The sequence below is a fragment of the Coenobita brevimanus genome, chromosome 55 (genome assembly GCF_032717465.1).
Source record: "Coenobita brevimanus isolate Jiangsu-jjx chromosome 55, ASM3271746v2, whole genome shotgun sequence".
Classification (NCBI taxonomy): domain Eukaryota; kingdom Metazoa; phylum Arthropoda; class Malacostraca; order Decapoda; family Coenobitidae; genus Coenobita; species Coenobita brevimanus.
Genome location: NC_137008.1, coordinates 53480891 through 53495490, shown reverse-complemented (window position 1 = coordinate 53495490; position 14600 = coordinate 53480891). Strand labels below are relative to the sequence as shown.

The 14600-nt window shown below is 45.3% G+C and overlaps 1 protein-coding gene across 1 annotated transcript; it reads left to right on the top strand.

Annotated features, from left to right (window-relative positions):
• Positions 1 to 6824: 6824 nt before the first annotated feature.
• Positions 6825 to 12471, top strand: LOC145401392 (serine/threonine-protein kinase pim-1-like). Its single transcript, XM_080273730.1, has 4 exons — positions 6825 to 7010; positions 7300 to 7460; positions 10325 to 10700; positions 11288 to 12471. The coding sequence occupies exons 1-4, from the start codon at positions 6938 to 6940 to the stop codon at positions 11797 to 11799; spliced, it is 1122 nt and encodes a 373-aa protein (XP_080129856.1). The 5' UTR covers positions 6825 to 6937; the 3' UTR covers positions 11800 to 12471.
• The last annotated feature ends 2129 nt before the right edge of the window (positions 12472 to 14600 follow it).

Sequence of the window (14600 nt, the reverse complement as noted above, 5' to 3'; positions counted from 1 at the left end):
CGTGGGATGAGAAAGAAGGGAGGGAAGGAGGGAGAAGGGGGAGGAAGACAGACAGGCAGACATTTCGTAAAATAATTAACAGGAGTGGATTGGAGTGAGAAATCTGAATACTGAGAGAGAGAGAGAGAGAGAGAGAGAGAGAGAGAGAGAGAGAGAGAGGGGGGGGGATAATACACCTCAGCAACAGTGTGGGAAGAAAAACAGGGAGGGAAGAGACACCCAGACACTCTCTCTCTCTCTCCGTTTTTTTTTTTTTCAATCGTGCATTCGCATATATTTCTATCATGACATGTGCAAGCTTAGAATTAATGAAGTGTGTGTGTGTGTGTGTGTGTGTGTGTGTGTGTGTGTGTGTGTGTGTGTGTGTGTGTGTGTGTGTGTGTGTGTGTGTGTGTGTGTGTGTGTGTGTGTGTGTGCGAGGGTTTTAAATTTCCTCAAGTTTTTGCCTTCACAAACACGACAGAGAGAGAGAGAGAGAGAGAGAGCATCCTTTTTCATTTCCTTACCTCTCCTCCTTTCCCCCCCCCCTTTCAAAAGCACCCTCTCTCCTCCCTCTCCCCTTCCCCTCCTCAGTGCTTGGAGAGGGAGGGGAAGGGGAGAGAGGGAGAGAAAGAGGGGGAGGGGAAACTTGAGGGGAAGGAAGACGAGGAATTGGGTAGGCACGGGGAGGAAAAAGGATGGGGATGGAGGGGGAGAAGGGAAATGGGGAGATATGGGTAGGGGAGGAAGGGAGATGGGAAGGGGAGGGGAGGGGGAGGGACATGGGAAGGGGGGGCTGAGGAAGGGAAGGGACAGGCGATGAAGGAAAGCTCTTGGGGGAGGGGGAGGGGAGGGGGGAGGGGGAGGGAAGTGGGGGAGGGGGGAGGGGGGAGAGGTTGTTACTAAGCGACCTATAGGAACCACGTGTGTAGTCCTCCAACACGTGGTGCTCCCCTGGTAGGTAGGTAGTAGACGGGGGGAGGGGAAGGGGGAGAGGTAGACGGTGGTAGACAGGGATGGGCGTATCCAGCACGGACGTGGGGTGGGGGGGGGTAGACAGGGGCGTTGTCAGGGGTGGGGGGAAGAGGAGAAAAGGACGGGGGGGTGGGAAGGGGGAGGCTGAGTAATTTCTATCAGTAATGGCGATATTAAAAACAGTACTAATCGTAGAAATTATCAAGTATTTTTTTCATCCGTGAAATAATTAGCAGACAAGGGCGATTCCAGGACTCTGAGGGAGGGGGTGGGGCACAGAGAGGGGGTGGGTGGGGAAAGAGAGAGAGAGGGGGAGGGGGAAAAGAGGAGGGGGGACAGAGAGAAAAAAAGAGAGAGAAGATTAAGTAACTTTATGCAAAAAAAAAAAAAAAAGTATATATCCTTACAGTCTTTTATTTTTGTAATCTAGCTGTCTGTCTGTCTGTTTGTCTATTGGCGCCTTAATCTTGTAGAGGGTGACCATAAACAAATCGCCCCCACGTCTCCATGTCCTCTGGTATTCAGCTGCCCTCCTTCCAGCTCACCTCTCTCTCTCTCTCTCTCTCTCTCTCTCTCTCTCTCTCTCTCTCTCTCTCTCTCTCTCTCTCTCTCTCTCTCTCATATAAGAACATAAGAAAGTATAACTGCAGTAGGCCAGTTGTCCCATGGTAGATAGCTCCTAAAAGTGATTAAACTACTAGAATAAGACAAGGATAGCAAAGATCTGTAGAATAAGACAAGGATAGCAAAGGAGAACTGTAGAATAAGACAAGGATAGCAAAAAGAACTGTAGAATAAGACAAGGATGGCAAAGGAGAACTGTAGAATAAGACAAGGATAGCACAGAACTGTAGAATAAGACAAGGATAGCAAAGAAGAACTGTAGAATAAGACAAGGATAGCACAGAACTGTAGAATAAGACAAGGATAGCACAGAACTGTAGAATAAGACAAGGATAGCAAAAAGAACTGTAGAATAAGACAAGGATGGCAAAGGAGAACTGTAGAATAAGACAAGGATAGCACAGAACTATAGAATAAGACAAGGATAGCACAGAACTGTAGAATAAGACAAGGATAGCACAGAACTGTAGAATAAAACAAGGATAGCAAAGAACTAGAATAAAACAAGGATAGCAAAGAAAAATTACACAATAAACAACAGCTGTCATGTGTCATCAAAAATAAGGTCTGTCTCCCGGCGCCATAAAAAAAAAAAATGACCACAAAAAATAAATAAGAACAGCTGTCACGCAATAAAAAATCATGTCCAATACATTATTAGAAAGACCATTGTTATTATTATTATTATTATTATTATTATTATTATTATTATTATTTTTATCATCGTCGTCATTATCATCATCTTAACCACCACTATGATGATAATGATTATTATTATTATTACAGATGCAGCTCACACAGACACCATATACTCAACACGTCAACGATCAACAAAATAAATAAATAAATAAATAAATAATCATTCACTCATTCATCATCTAATCCAGTGTTGTTCCGTGAGGAGCGTAGGGGCCCGGGGCTACGCAAGTTGGACCTGACATTTAAGATGAGTGACCAGTCTCATTCATCCCTGAGTGGCATTACGTGAGCAATAAACCCCAACCATCCCTTGGATATAAACCTGTACAGGCTCAGTCCGATTGGAGCGCCTTAATTACCCACTAAACCACCAGGCTCCATTATCTGGTTATATGGTTACCACTCAGCGTAGTAAATGCTTTCCTGGTGTACAGGAAGAGAGGAAAGGGCAGGCACCCGAGAGCAGCACGACATCCAGTGAGTGGATGGTGATCGCTCCCGCCTTCCACTTAATAAAAATAAATAGACTACCAGATCCATGTCACGTGCTTCTGTATAAATATTTCATCCAAACAGTTAAAAATGAAAAAAAAAATGTTAATGTGTAGGATTAGGGAAAAAATGATGAATAGGCGTATGAAAAAGTAGAGATGATGATGATGATGATGATGGTGGTGATGATGAGGGAGGTATGGGAGTTATGGTAAGGCGTAGGAAATGGTTGTGTGCCATAGGATCCACGTGGGACAGGGAGAGAGAGAGAGAGAGAGAGAGAGAGAGAGAGAGAGAGAGAGAGAGAGAGGTGGGATGAAGGGAGGGTGGAGAGAATAACAAAAGGAAAGAAAAATAGAGAGGGGAGGGGATTACAGGTGGAGAGAGAGAGAGAGAGAGAGAGAGAGAGAGAGAGAGAGAGAGAGCTGAACAACACAGGTAAGCACCACCCAACCTTCCATCAGTCCCACCTAACTATTCGTCAAATCGTCAGCCAAATATTACTCTCTCTCTCTCTCTCTCTCTTTCCGTGTTGCCAAGTTACACGCTCCTTCCTTCGTTCGACGCGTGCTTGTCAATATTGCTTGCATTTTAGACATACTTTCCCTTTTTCCCCACAAGTTTTGCTCAGAAATAAAGTCCAAATTCAAACTTTCATGGATTTTTGAGCGTTCTTGTAATGGTCAGGTGTTTGTTTTGCTTGTAATGTGCTTGTGTCTCCCGCCGACGCTCTGTAAACATCTCGGTTAGTCCTAAAGATCGCATTCTGGTGGTTCTGGGCGGCTCCGTAGGCTGTTTAGCGCTTTTTGCCCATTTCTTACTTATTTCTTGGCTATTTCTCTTAGCGGATGGCATTTTCTGTGTTTTTTATCTAAGAAAAATGATAACAATGGCGAAGACGCAAAAATTAAGAGATGATACAAGAGCATCCTATACCTTGAGAGAGAGAGGGGTGGAATAACGAGTACATCAGATGTTAACGGCAAGAGAGAGAGAGAGAGAGAGAGAGAGAGAGAGAGAGAGAGAGAGAGAGAGAGAGAGAGAGAGAGAGAGAGAGGTAAATAACTGGAGTACATCAGAGGTTAACAGCATGAGAGAGAGAGAGAGAGAGAGAGAGAGGATACGGCCCCAAGGTGTTGTGGTGGTGATGGCGTGGCGGGTTTTGGGCGAGTAGTGCGGGGCGGCGGCAACAGATGGCAGCACCCACAGCGAGGCGGACTTTGGCGGGAAAGCCCCTTCGTCCCTCCCATATCCCCCTCTCCGTTCCTCTCTGCTTCCCCCCTTCCCTCCCTCTTCCTCTCACGCACTCGGCCATTGACGGAGAACGTTTCGTGGAATTTCCTATTTCCCAAAGGTCGCACTTATCTCCCGAGCTCCGGACTTTTACCGGGTAGCGACATTAGCACCTATAACCTGCTCATTCCGGGTAGCGCTGACGTAGCATTGGGCGCTAAAGTGTTGCAAAACTTACAAAACTCCAGATATCGCTAGAGATAATGCCAAAATCTCCAGAATATCCCTAAAATATGGTTGAGACTGGCCTTCAAATTTTTGTTGCTAGATAAATGTCTCAAAATCATGTGACATTAGCTCTAACTTGGCAACCTTGATTCTAGGGAGAGATCAGCTGGCAGGAGAATTAATAGTCATGTGAATCACGGCTCCGGGAGAAACGGCCCGCCTCTGCATGTTTTGTTTTTGTCTCGCCATTGTCAAGGGGTTTACCATACACCAGGAAATTAATGCACCTTGCGGAAATCCCACGTCGCATTTCCTGAACGAGCAGACAACGCAATTGGGGGAAGTTTATCTCGTCGAAGAAAAATGCAGTTCGACGAATGATCCCTGAAGAAACGGAAATAATGGCGCCAACCTTCTGAGCAGCTTCACTTTCCCTTCTACGGCGGAAATAAATGAATTGGAATGAAATAATAAATGGCCAGAGAGAGAGAGAGAGAAAGAGAGAGAAATATAAACAATAGGATAATAGGACAAACGAGCCGAAAACGTAAGAACGCACGATAAAAGGATAAGTGCAGGAGAGAGAGAGAGAGAGAGAGAGAGGGAAAGACGGGGAGGGGCGTGGGGACGGTTTAAAGTACAAGGAGTCGTGAAAACCGGGTTCGGCGGATGTTGAACTCGGATACGCATGGCGGTGTTTCGTAGCAGATGTCTGGTGGGTAATTATTTTTCATCTGACACGTCCTGTGGGCTATTTATCTATTTATTATAATTATTTACGTGTCCTGAGGGGTCGTTAACTATTTATTTACGTATGGAAGGTTAGTTACATGTTTACGAAGCTCCAGAATCATTTATTATGTATGTTTATGAGCGTACTTGGTTCGGTATCTTTAACTGCATAAACTGAGAGAGAGAGAGAGAGAGAGAGAGAGAGAGAGAGAGAGAGAGAGAGAGAGAGAGAGGTGCCTAGTAACAAGCCAAACCCCCACCAAACCTTCGAACCTTCAATGGGCAGCGAAAATTTGGGACGGACCTAAACCAGAGACCAGACTGTCCTAAGACCACGTGGTTTCCCAGACGGTCACAGGTCCATTCTCCCTCCCTCCTCCCCCCCTATTTCTCTCCCGTTCCTCCCTCCTTTATCTCCAGCCTCTCCCTCCTTCCCTCCATCTTCTCTTTTCACTTCCCGCCATAAGTTCTTCAAGTTATCCTTGAAATTGTTAAGTTCCGTTTGAGTTGTCTTCGTTTCCGTTGGGGTTTTTGAAGTTTTAAAAGTTTGAAGTAGTTTAGTCATCTCGGGACGTTTAAAATCCCTCCATACTCCCCCCTCCCTCCTTTCTCCTCTCCCTCCACGTCCTTCTTCCCGCCAAGAATCTTTCCCTCCCTCCTTCTCTCCCCTCCCTACATTCCACTCCCCCTCCTCTTCCCCCTCCCTACACACCCATCTCCCGCCTTCTCTGCTTAACGTACCCTGCCTGCCTCTACCTTATCCCGAGCCCGAGAGAGAGAGAGAGAGAGAGAGAGAGAGAGAGGTGCAACAGCCCCTTTTTTTTTCACAACGACTTCGAGACTCGTAGGGAAAGGAAATCGATGCCTTGGGTCCGTATGCAGTCTCTCTCTCTCTCTCTCTCTCTCCAGGAGTAAAGAAGCAAAGGAAAGTCTCTCTCCGTCTGTTTGTTCCGGTTCCATCAGTAATTCAGCTAGGTCCGTCTGGATTCCGGGAGATTGATGTCAACACAAGCAAGTGTCCGGAGAGAGAGAGAGAGAGAGAGAGAGAGAGAGAGAGAGAGAGATACACTGATTCTGGCGCAGGGGACGATGTCAGAATGGAGATCGCTTTTAAATATTTGAATAGGAAAGCACTGCGGGTTCGGCCTAGGAGTAAGAGAAGAGAGTCCGCAACCCGTTTCAGCTCAGTTGATGGCCGAGTGTTGTCAGGTTAGGATGGTTTAATTACAGAAGGCTCATCGAATTTTATGCAGCCATGTCCCAGTACCCATGTTGTGGTGGTGCCCCAGTTCCCTCAGGTGAAAACACACCGAGTATAGTGAGGCTGTGGGTTTGCCCGCCATCCTCCACAACAGTCACGGCTAACGGACTACCCACGCCCCGACTGAGACTCGCATTCCACGCACGCCCTTCGAGGGACATCTCTCGCCACCCACCATATTTTGTTAACGCGGGCTTACTACGTTAATAGAAACTTGTACACTTCACCCTATGGATCCGTTGTTTACATACACAAACGGAGCCGCGTGAGTGTATGCGTATGCAATCCTGAGTTTGTATTGAATACCAGGGTAGTGACGTCACAGCGCCAGAGACTCACCACCGCCCACCGAGACAGTACCACTCCGCCGCGCGGACTAGTTCTCTCTTGTCTGGACTCAACATATATGTATTTCTTTTGTTGTCATGAGTACACTATAATGTCATACTGCAATAAAATGACAGTATCAGCACAGAGTTAATGTGCTATGAAAACTTGGTGTTATGTATGAGAAATTACTAATGTTATTATGTATTGCGCGTAGGAACACGACGCAATAAAAGCTCCCGTCGGTTCACTAACACTAATAGTACTACAGCGACCACGGTGGTGCACGCTACCTCTCTCAGTTGCTCCCACCAGTCGTTGCTCTTGGCGCGATTACGGACTTTACCTTTAGTGTGTCAGCCCACGACAGTGGCTTCAGTGGCAACCATGTTTAAAGTGTTTAATTCAGTGAATAACTATCTAAACCCAGGCCCAGTGATGGGCATTCCCCAAGAAAAAGGTTAGTATTAATTTTGTGGACTTAAAGATTTCTTACAAGTGAAGGTGGTGTGAATCTCTGCGTCTTATTCTGAGTGGCTTTGAAAATTTCGCAACACCTTTTCCTTGGCGAATTATTTTGCAGATTGCACCTCAACAAGATCTTGTATGTCATCGATACGTACTTAAAATGGTATAACATACAGGATTTCCAGGTGTAACATGCAGAGTAATTGGTCGAGGTGCTGGTGTAATAAGTAGTGGTTAGTATTAATCTTCAATATTAACGGTTACCCTTTCCTTCTTTTCAGTTCGCGACCACAGCCAGGTAGTGTTTGAACGCCAGTACAGACTAGAAGATGTACTGGGAGAGGGCGGCTTTGGCAGGGTGTACGCAGGCTACAGAGTGAAAGACAACCTGCCCGTCGCCGTCAAGCAGGTGTCCAAGTCCAGAGTGCCATCTTGGGGAACGGTGAGTGTTGTTGCTACCCTCAGCAGTATTGTTTACCTCTAAAGTTGCACACACACACGCGATCTGGATTAAGTGCAAAGATTATGGTAGAGTCTTAAAACGCGAATATCATGCATTGCACAACATGCGAATTTCCAAAAGTAACTGCAAAGTGACGTTGGATTGTAGTTAAAATACCGCGATTTTCCGTAATTGGTGCAAACATGGTCGAAATTTTCCTAAGTGTCGTAATCCTAACTCACGCAGCGCACGTAATTCTAATTTCTTGCCAAACTATAATTACCGAAGTGAATAATACTAAAATCCATAAGTCCCACATCTTGAGCAACCAGTATAGAAATCTTAAGAGTGGTTGCAGGGTCCTTGGGAAGTGCGACTCGGCCCGCCTCGCTAACCTACTTCTACACTTTTCTGTTGCTAGTGGGAATAACTGTGTCGCCAACGGGATTCGCTGTTCAGTTATTTCCTAGATAGATACTAGTTATTCCGGTCGTTAGGGGTAATGTGGGATTGTTTAGGTATGTAGGTTATGTTGTTAGGTGAGGCAGGTGGAGATTGGGTGCTTAGTAACGTGGAATCTTTATATTTTCTGGGTGTTGTTTTATATGTTTTTAAAGGTATTGTGTAATTGCGTTTGTTATTGTGTTAAGGGTGCAAGGTTAGGGTGTCATGACGTATCCTGGTTTGTTTACTGTTTACCTACCCTGTTTCGCGCGCTTTTCATGGCCGCAGCGAAGTGAAGAATTCTAATTTATGGTTCGCAATCGAGGTCGGTGATTTTGTGTGTAGTGATGGGAGTGTGAAGGGTGTTGGGTTATTGTAGGTCATGTGTACGGTAGTGGGTTTTATGCGTAGTTATTTTTATTGATTGTTTTCATGGTTTGGGAGAGTGCGTTTAAGGTCAGGTGTGTTGATGGTAATTGTGTGAAGGGTTAGGGGTTTGTGATGAAGGATGTTTGTCAGACCTGTTTATATAAATAGTGAAAGGTTGACACGTGATTGGCAAGGACAGAATCGTGTTTACCGATGTGAAGGTGGTGTATGGGTGTTTGGCGTCATAGATTTGTACAGGAATGGTGAAGTGATATGGCTTTTGCTTTCACTCTGCTAGATAATTTAGGCCATGTAGAGGTTGCAGAATTGTGAAGGGATTGTTCTAGGTGGTTCAGACTTATATAGAATTGAAGTGATTTTGATATATAGATGGGTTTTGGCTACACCTGTAATTATGAGTGTTAGGTAATAGCTTGTGGCAGTAATAGTGCTAGTGGTAGTAGTAGTAGTAGTAATAGTGCTAGTGGTAGTAGTAGTAGTAGTAATTGTAAGTAGTATTGGAGTGGGGTGCAACCTTCTGGGACGGGTTTTGAAGGCTGGTGAGGGGGGAATGTTTGGGTTCGTGCGGCGGCCTCGCGTGGTGACTTTCAATCAATGCAGTGCTAGCGGGGCCGTCCTTCGCCTTACAGTTGCGCAACCCACGTATTATCATAGTTCCTGGAAGGCCCCATGATGGTGCTGGAGACTTGTTTTGACCACTTTATATAGTTGTTGAGTGGAGTTGCAAGGGAGGTAGAAGAAAACGTGGATTTGTAGATTATGTAGGAGTCTTGCAACTACATACGGGTACCTGGAGCGGCTGGATTGTTTATACCGTACCCTCGTTATTAATTTATGTTGATGTGGAGGATTCTTTTAGGGAGGTGAGGGTAGGAAGAGAGCAGGTAGGGACTCTAGGTGTGTATGGGGGGAGGGGGAGATTACAAAATACGCATACACAGATTAAACACAGTAGATCCTCTTAAAACTTAGTAATGAGATAAATAGCGTTGGTATAAGTCAAGCGTTATGCAACTTATCACCAAGAGGAAATGTTTTGGTGAAAATACGTTGTTTGGCATCAGTGACCAGCGCATGGTGACTGGACGAGTGGGGTGGGGATGGGGTCTGGTGGGGAGGGGATGGGGAGGCGGGGACTGGTAAAACCCACTTCTCCCCCGTCTGTCGTCATGGCGATACGTCCAGCTCGCCTCCCCCAGCTGCTACTTCCAACCACTACACTCCCGCCAGGACTTCCCCGCGTTAGGAAAACGTTCAGGCTGCCCTGGTATATTCCCGGTACTGTTTATGTAAAATGTTTAGTGTTTCCCTGATCACTTCTTACGCCACTTCAATTGCCAGGGCTTCCCCCCATTTTAGGTAAACATTGAAGTTGTCCTTGCTTATTCCCGGTATTGTTTATGTAAGGCCCTGGTATATTCATGGTGTTATCTGCTGTAGTTTTCGCTTTAATTGCTTCTAATACCACTTACATTATCCATGATGAGGATGATGTCGAATTTGCCCTTGCATATTCCCGGTATTGTTTATGTAATTGTTAATAAGTGGGTGATTTAGTGGGTCAGGGAAAACATGTGATAAGCTGCTGCGGACTTAGCATTGCCAAACACCCACCCGTCCAGCTCGTGCCAGTCAGTTGCCAAGTGAAAGTAGCATGATGATCCTGCTTCCTACCTGGCTGGAGGCTTGACAGTACCTTTTATTCCCAAGTCTGTGTGTGTGTGCAACTTTTTCATTCGTTAGGTTTCATGGAATAAGGTGTAGTTTGAACGATAATTTTAGTAACTGGTGATATTTTAGTCCATTGGCTACTAGAATTACTATTACCTTTACTCACACCCCTTCACACCTGCCCATACTTCCTCACTTTCACTATTACCTGTACGGTAACTATAGACCTAATCATAGTTGCAAGTAAGGGAGTTGGCTATAGGTGTGAACTGTGGCCCTGTAAATCTAGTACATGGACAGATATATTAGTGTCACTGGGATGCCTTTACTTAATTTCTGTTTTCTTTGCCCCATAACAGATCAATGGTGAAAGAGTTCCCCTGGAGATCTGCCTGCTAAGGAAGGTCTCCCACATCCCCGGCGTCATCAAGCTCATCACGTGGTTCGAACTCAACGACTGCTTCATAATCGTCATGGAGCGACCAGAAGACGTCAAGGATCTGTTCGACTACATCACAGAGAGGAAGCTGGTGCCAGAGCCGGAAGCCAGGCACCTCTTCCGTCAGGTGGTGGACGTGGTGAGACAGTGCCACGCCGCGGGGGTCATCCATAGGGACATCAAGGACGAGAATCTCCTCATCACCACGGACAGACAGGGCAGGAAGATCCTCAAGCTCATTGACTTTGGCTCCGGGGCATTCCTGAAGGACCACATCTACACTGACTTTGATGGAGGTGAGATGCTTTAACTTTCACATTTCAGAAGTTATGTTCATGAGGGAAATACTGTATTGTGTAATCGTTCATGGATAAGAGTCAAAACACTTTATTTGACCATCGTCATCGACAGTGCACCTGTTCAGGTGTTCCCCCCAGTGACGTAACACGTTTCTCAGCGTCGTGATATCAAGTGGCATCCGTGATACAGTATTTCCTTATGTAACCTAACTCTTGAATGCCCATTACTAGTGTAATATTCTGCAATACTGTTGAATAATTTGCTGTACTCTTGAAATATGTAAGTGCAATGAGCAAGTGTGTGTGGGCGTGAGTCATGGCGGGCGTCACCTGGTGGGTTTGGTTGGTGGCGTAGTGGCGGGTCGGGGCGGCGCCTGGCGTCAGGTTACCGTGGCGCCAAGCCAGCCACGTCTCCCTTACCCCCACCCCTCCACCATTCTCTTACCACATTTATACTAATTTTAGGACAAATAGCGGAGGCGGGCAGTGTACCTTGCCAATTAACTAAGCATACTCACCGCTCGTGACTCAACATTACTGGCATAGCACGGCAGTTAACTAACCATTTTCTCTGCATGTTCCAGGTACCAAGGTGTACGCTCCCCCAGAGTGGATCCAGCACAACCAGTACCTCGCTGGTCCTGCTACTGTCTGGTCCCTGGGCATTCTCCTGTATGATATGGTCTGTGGCGACATCCCCTTCGCGCACGAGAACCAGATCCTCTCAGCCAGACCACACTTCAGAGGAAACGTGTCTGAGGATTGCCAACAGCTGATCCGCCTCTGTCTGCGATTGCGACCAGAGGACAGGCCATCCCTGGAGCAGATCCTTCAGCACCCATGGATGAAGGGCCCTCGGGATACTGGCGCGGGTGTTGGTATGGGCATGGGTATGGGTATGGGTGTCGCCATGAATGTTGGAATGAACATGAACTTGGGAGGCTGTGTCAACATGAGCAACTCCCTGGGCAGCTCGTTAGGCAGTTCCCTGGGCCCCATTGACCTCCTAGCAGACTCACTGGACAGCGATGCGTCCTCTCTAGACAAGCACTCCACGGGCAGCGGAGCATCACGGGAGTTCGAAGCAGAGTTTTGACGGCCGGGATGAGGATAGAGTTTTGCTGTCATTGAACCGTCAGCCTCTTCCACACCAGTCTCCCCACACACACATGGCGCTGGTCGCCACACCTCGCAGTCCCGCCCCGCCCCAGCCCCATGGTGGTAGGGCGGCGCCTCAGGCCCCTGGCCTGGTTGGTGCTCACCCTCCCCCAGCCCCAGCAAGGGACCCCAGTGCCGTATTCTAGGTGCCATAGGAGACCGCAACACCTCTTCCTTGGCCATTTCCAGTGTAACTTTTATCATCTTAATAGCAACATAGTTTGTACCAGTGACATTTAAGAAAGCTGTTAAGATGAAATAGGCCAAATAAATAGCTAAGGATGAGATGGCACAAAATCTCCATAGCTACTTGGGATACGACCCATAATCTCACCAAAGCCTGCAAAATTGGCCGTCTGGCCAGTGGTCTCGTCTCAACGTATTCTCTAGGAGAAAATGTAAATATGTAATAAGACTATATTTATAATAAGTTATATTGTACATATTGTATCAATACATTCTTGTAATTTCTGTCATGTTATAATGTACAGAATTTAGGATGCCATCAATGCAAATCCATTTTTGTATTAAGCGGAACGTTTGTATAAGATTCCTATTTTTGTAAAAAATGTCCAAAATTCAAATGAGAATTAAAATGCAGACTGTTAAATGACTTGTATCTTTTTTCCCCACCTTTGTTATGATAAAGATAATGAAATGGTTCTTTATTTACATGCACTACTTTTGGATGAGTAGCTTCATAAATGATAAATTTACATGTTATATACTGCAAATTAAAGTCTGGTAATAACACGAAGACTGATGAAGAAGTTAGGAAAGGGCATTGTAAGTAAAGAACCATTTTAGATGGAAGATAAATGCAATGAAAATGAAAGTAAAGCAGTGAACGAGGAAACTGATGGGAAAACAATCAGTAAGGAGACAGTAGCGATGGGAACAAAGTAAAACATGATACTGTATATGGCAGGTTCCGGTATAATCTGGGGGGGAAGAGTAGCCAGGGAATAATTTTGTCAAAGAAAGCAACTTTCGGTAATACTAAGAAAAGAGGTCAGCAAAGGAGAGAGAACATGTACAGTTGATTCCAGTTCACTACCAATGTCCTGTCTATAAGTAAATGATGGGATGAATTTGAAGTGTTTATTACAAAATGCAACGAATTTCCATTGCTTGAGAGTGAATGTTGGGTTTAATTGCTAGTTGAAATTAGTATCAAAAGAATACTGTTAGAGTGAATTTAGAGGTGCTTATCAAAATTTTCCCTTTACCAGGTACACGAAGTTGAGATGGGATTTCAAGTTAGGAAATTACTTGCGAGAGATAGTAAGATGAGTTGAAAGCTGATATTGTCCCTCCAAATTTCCTGTTCCCTGTTGCACAAATGTTGGGCTGGGTTATGAGGGGAAATACGTTGATACTGAGGCTGTGGAGAAGGAAGTGCCTGAGTGGGGTAGGCCAGGGAACGCCCCACAGCTGAATTCCACTCGAGGTAATGGCAGGAAATGGACAGGAATTCGCAAATAAACTCTACGGGATTACCACATACGATTCCAAAATGACAATATTAGAATTTCCTGTCATGACGTCCTACTTTTATTATCATAATAATAATTATTATTACTACTACTACTACTACTACTACTTCTACTTCCCAAATTCCAGCATCTCCCATTGACGTCATTTCTCGGTAGAATATGATAAACAAGAGTGACCTAGAAGAGTTACGAAACCATACACCACGAGTTCTTTTTTCGTAACCCTTCACGAACCAGACTGTGAAGGATAAACATATCTGGCCTAATATGCCTTTAGGAAACCATACCATACATCTCTCTCTCTCTCTCTCTCTCTCTCTACCATACATCTCTCTCTCTCTCTCTCTCTCTCTCTCTCTCTCTCTCTCTTTAATCTTTCATGAACGAGAATTAGGGATGAACAACAGACCTAGAATGCAGAGACCTTTTACAGACCATTCATAACAGAGCCCCTTATCGAAACACCGCAGAGGAATAAACACAGACACAGGCACTTAAATACATTATAACGAACGAGAATGAAACTAAATGAAAGAATACAAAGACCTTTCATAGACCACATAATTAACATGCAAGGGAATGCTTAGGTGAAATATGCATAACAAAACGCTAAGAAGGAAGTTCCACGAAATCTGAGGAGCCAGCAAGATAACGACATATACACATCATTGACCTAAAACAAAAGAACATCAGTGAGAACCTTTACCGCAGAGCACAACGCACCTTTAACAACGCACTGCAACACAACGCACCTCTCATAACGCACTCGCCCGCCCTCCCTCGCGAAACAGTGCAAGCGCGCCACCACCCCGACGGAAATGACGTAGGTAAACAAACGCGACATGGACCGGAAACGTGCTCATTCCTGGAGTAAAAGTCTTGGGATCCCGCACGCCAGGTTTCAGAATGGACGCTTACCTAACTTTTGTGACCTACTTTACCCAAGAGAATTAGTTACATATTTTCATTCCTCCTGTTATTATTATTATTATTATTATTATTATTATTATTAGTCATCGTTGTCGTAGTAGTAGCCAAGGTTGTAAGAGGTAAAGATACAGGAGATGCGTTGCTATATACCTGTCCTTTTCATCGCTACGCCATGCCTTTACCTAAGAGGAATAAAATCATATGTTCCCAAGTAAACGCGTGAGTCAGACGTCTTCGAGGACAGACGACTCCACTAATTTAGATTGTAGAGGCATTTGTATTAGGCCCAAATAATTAAATGAAGTAAATAAAA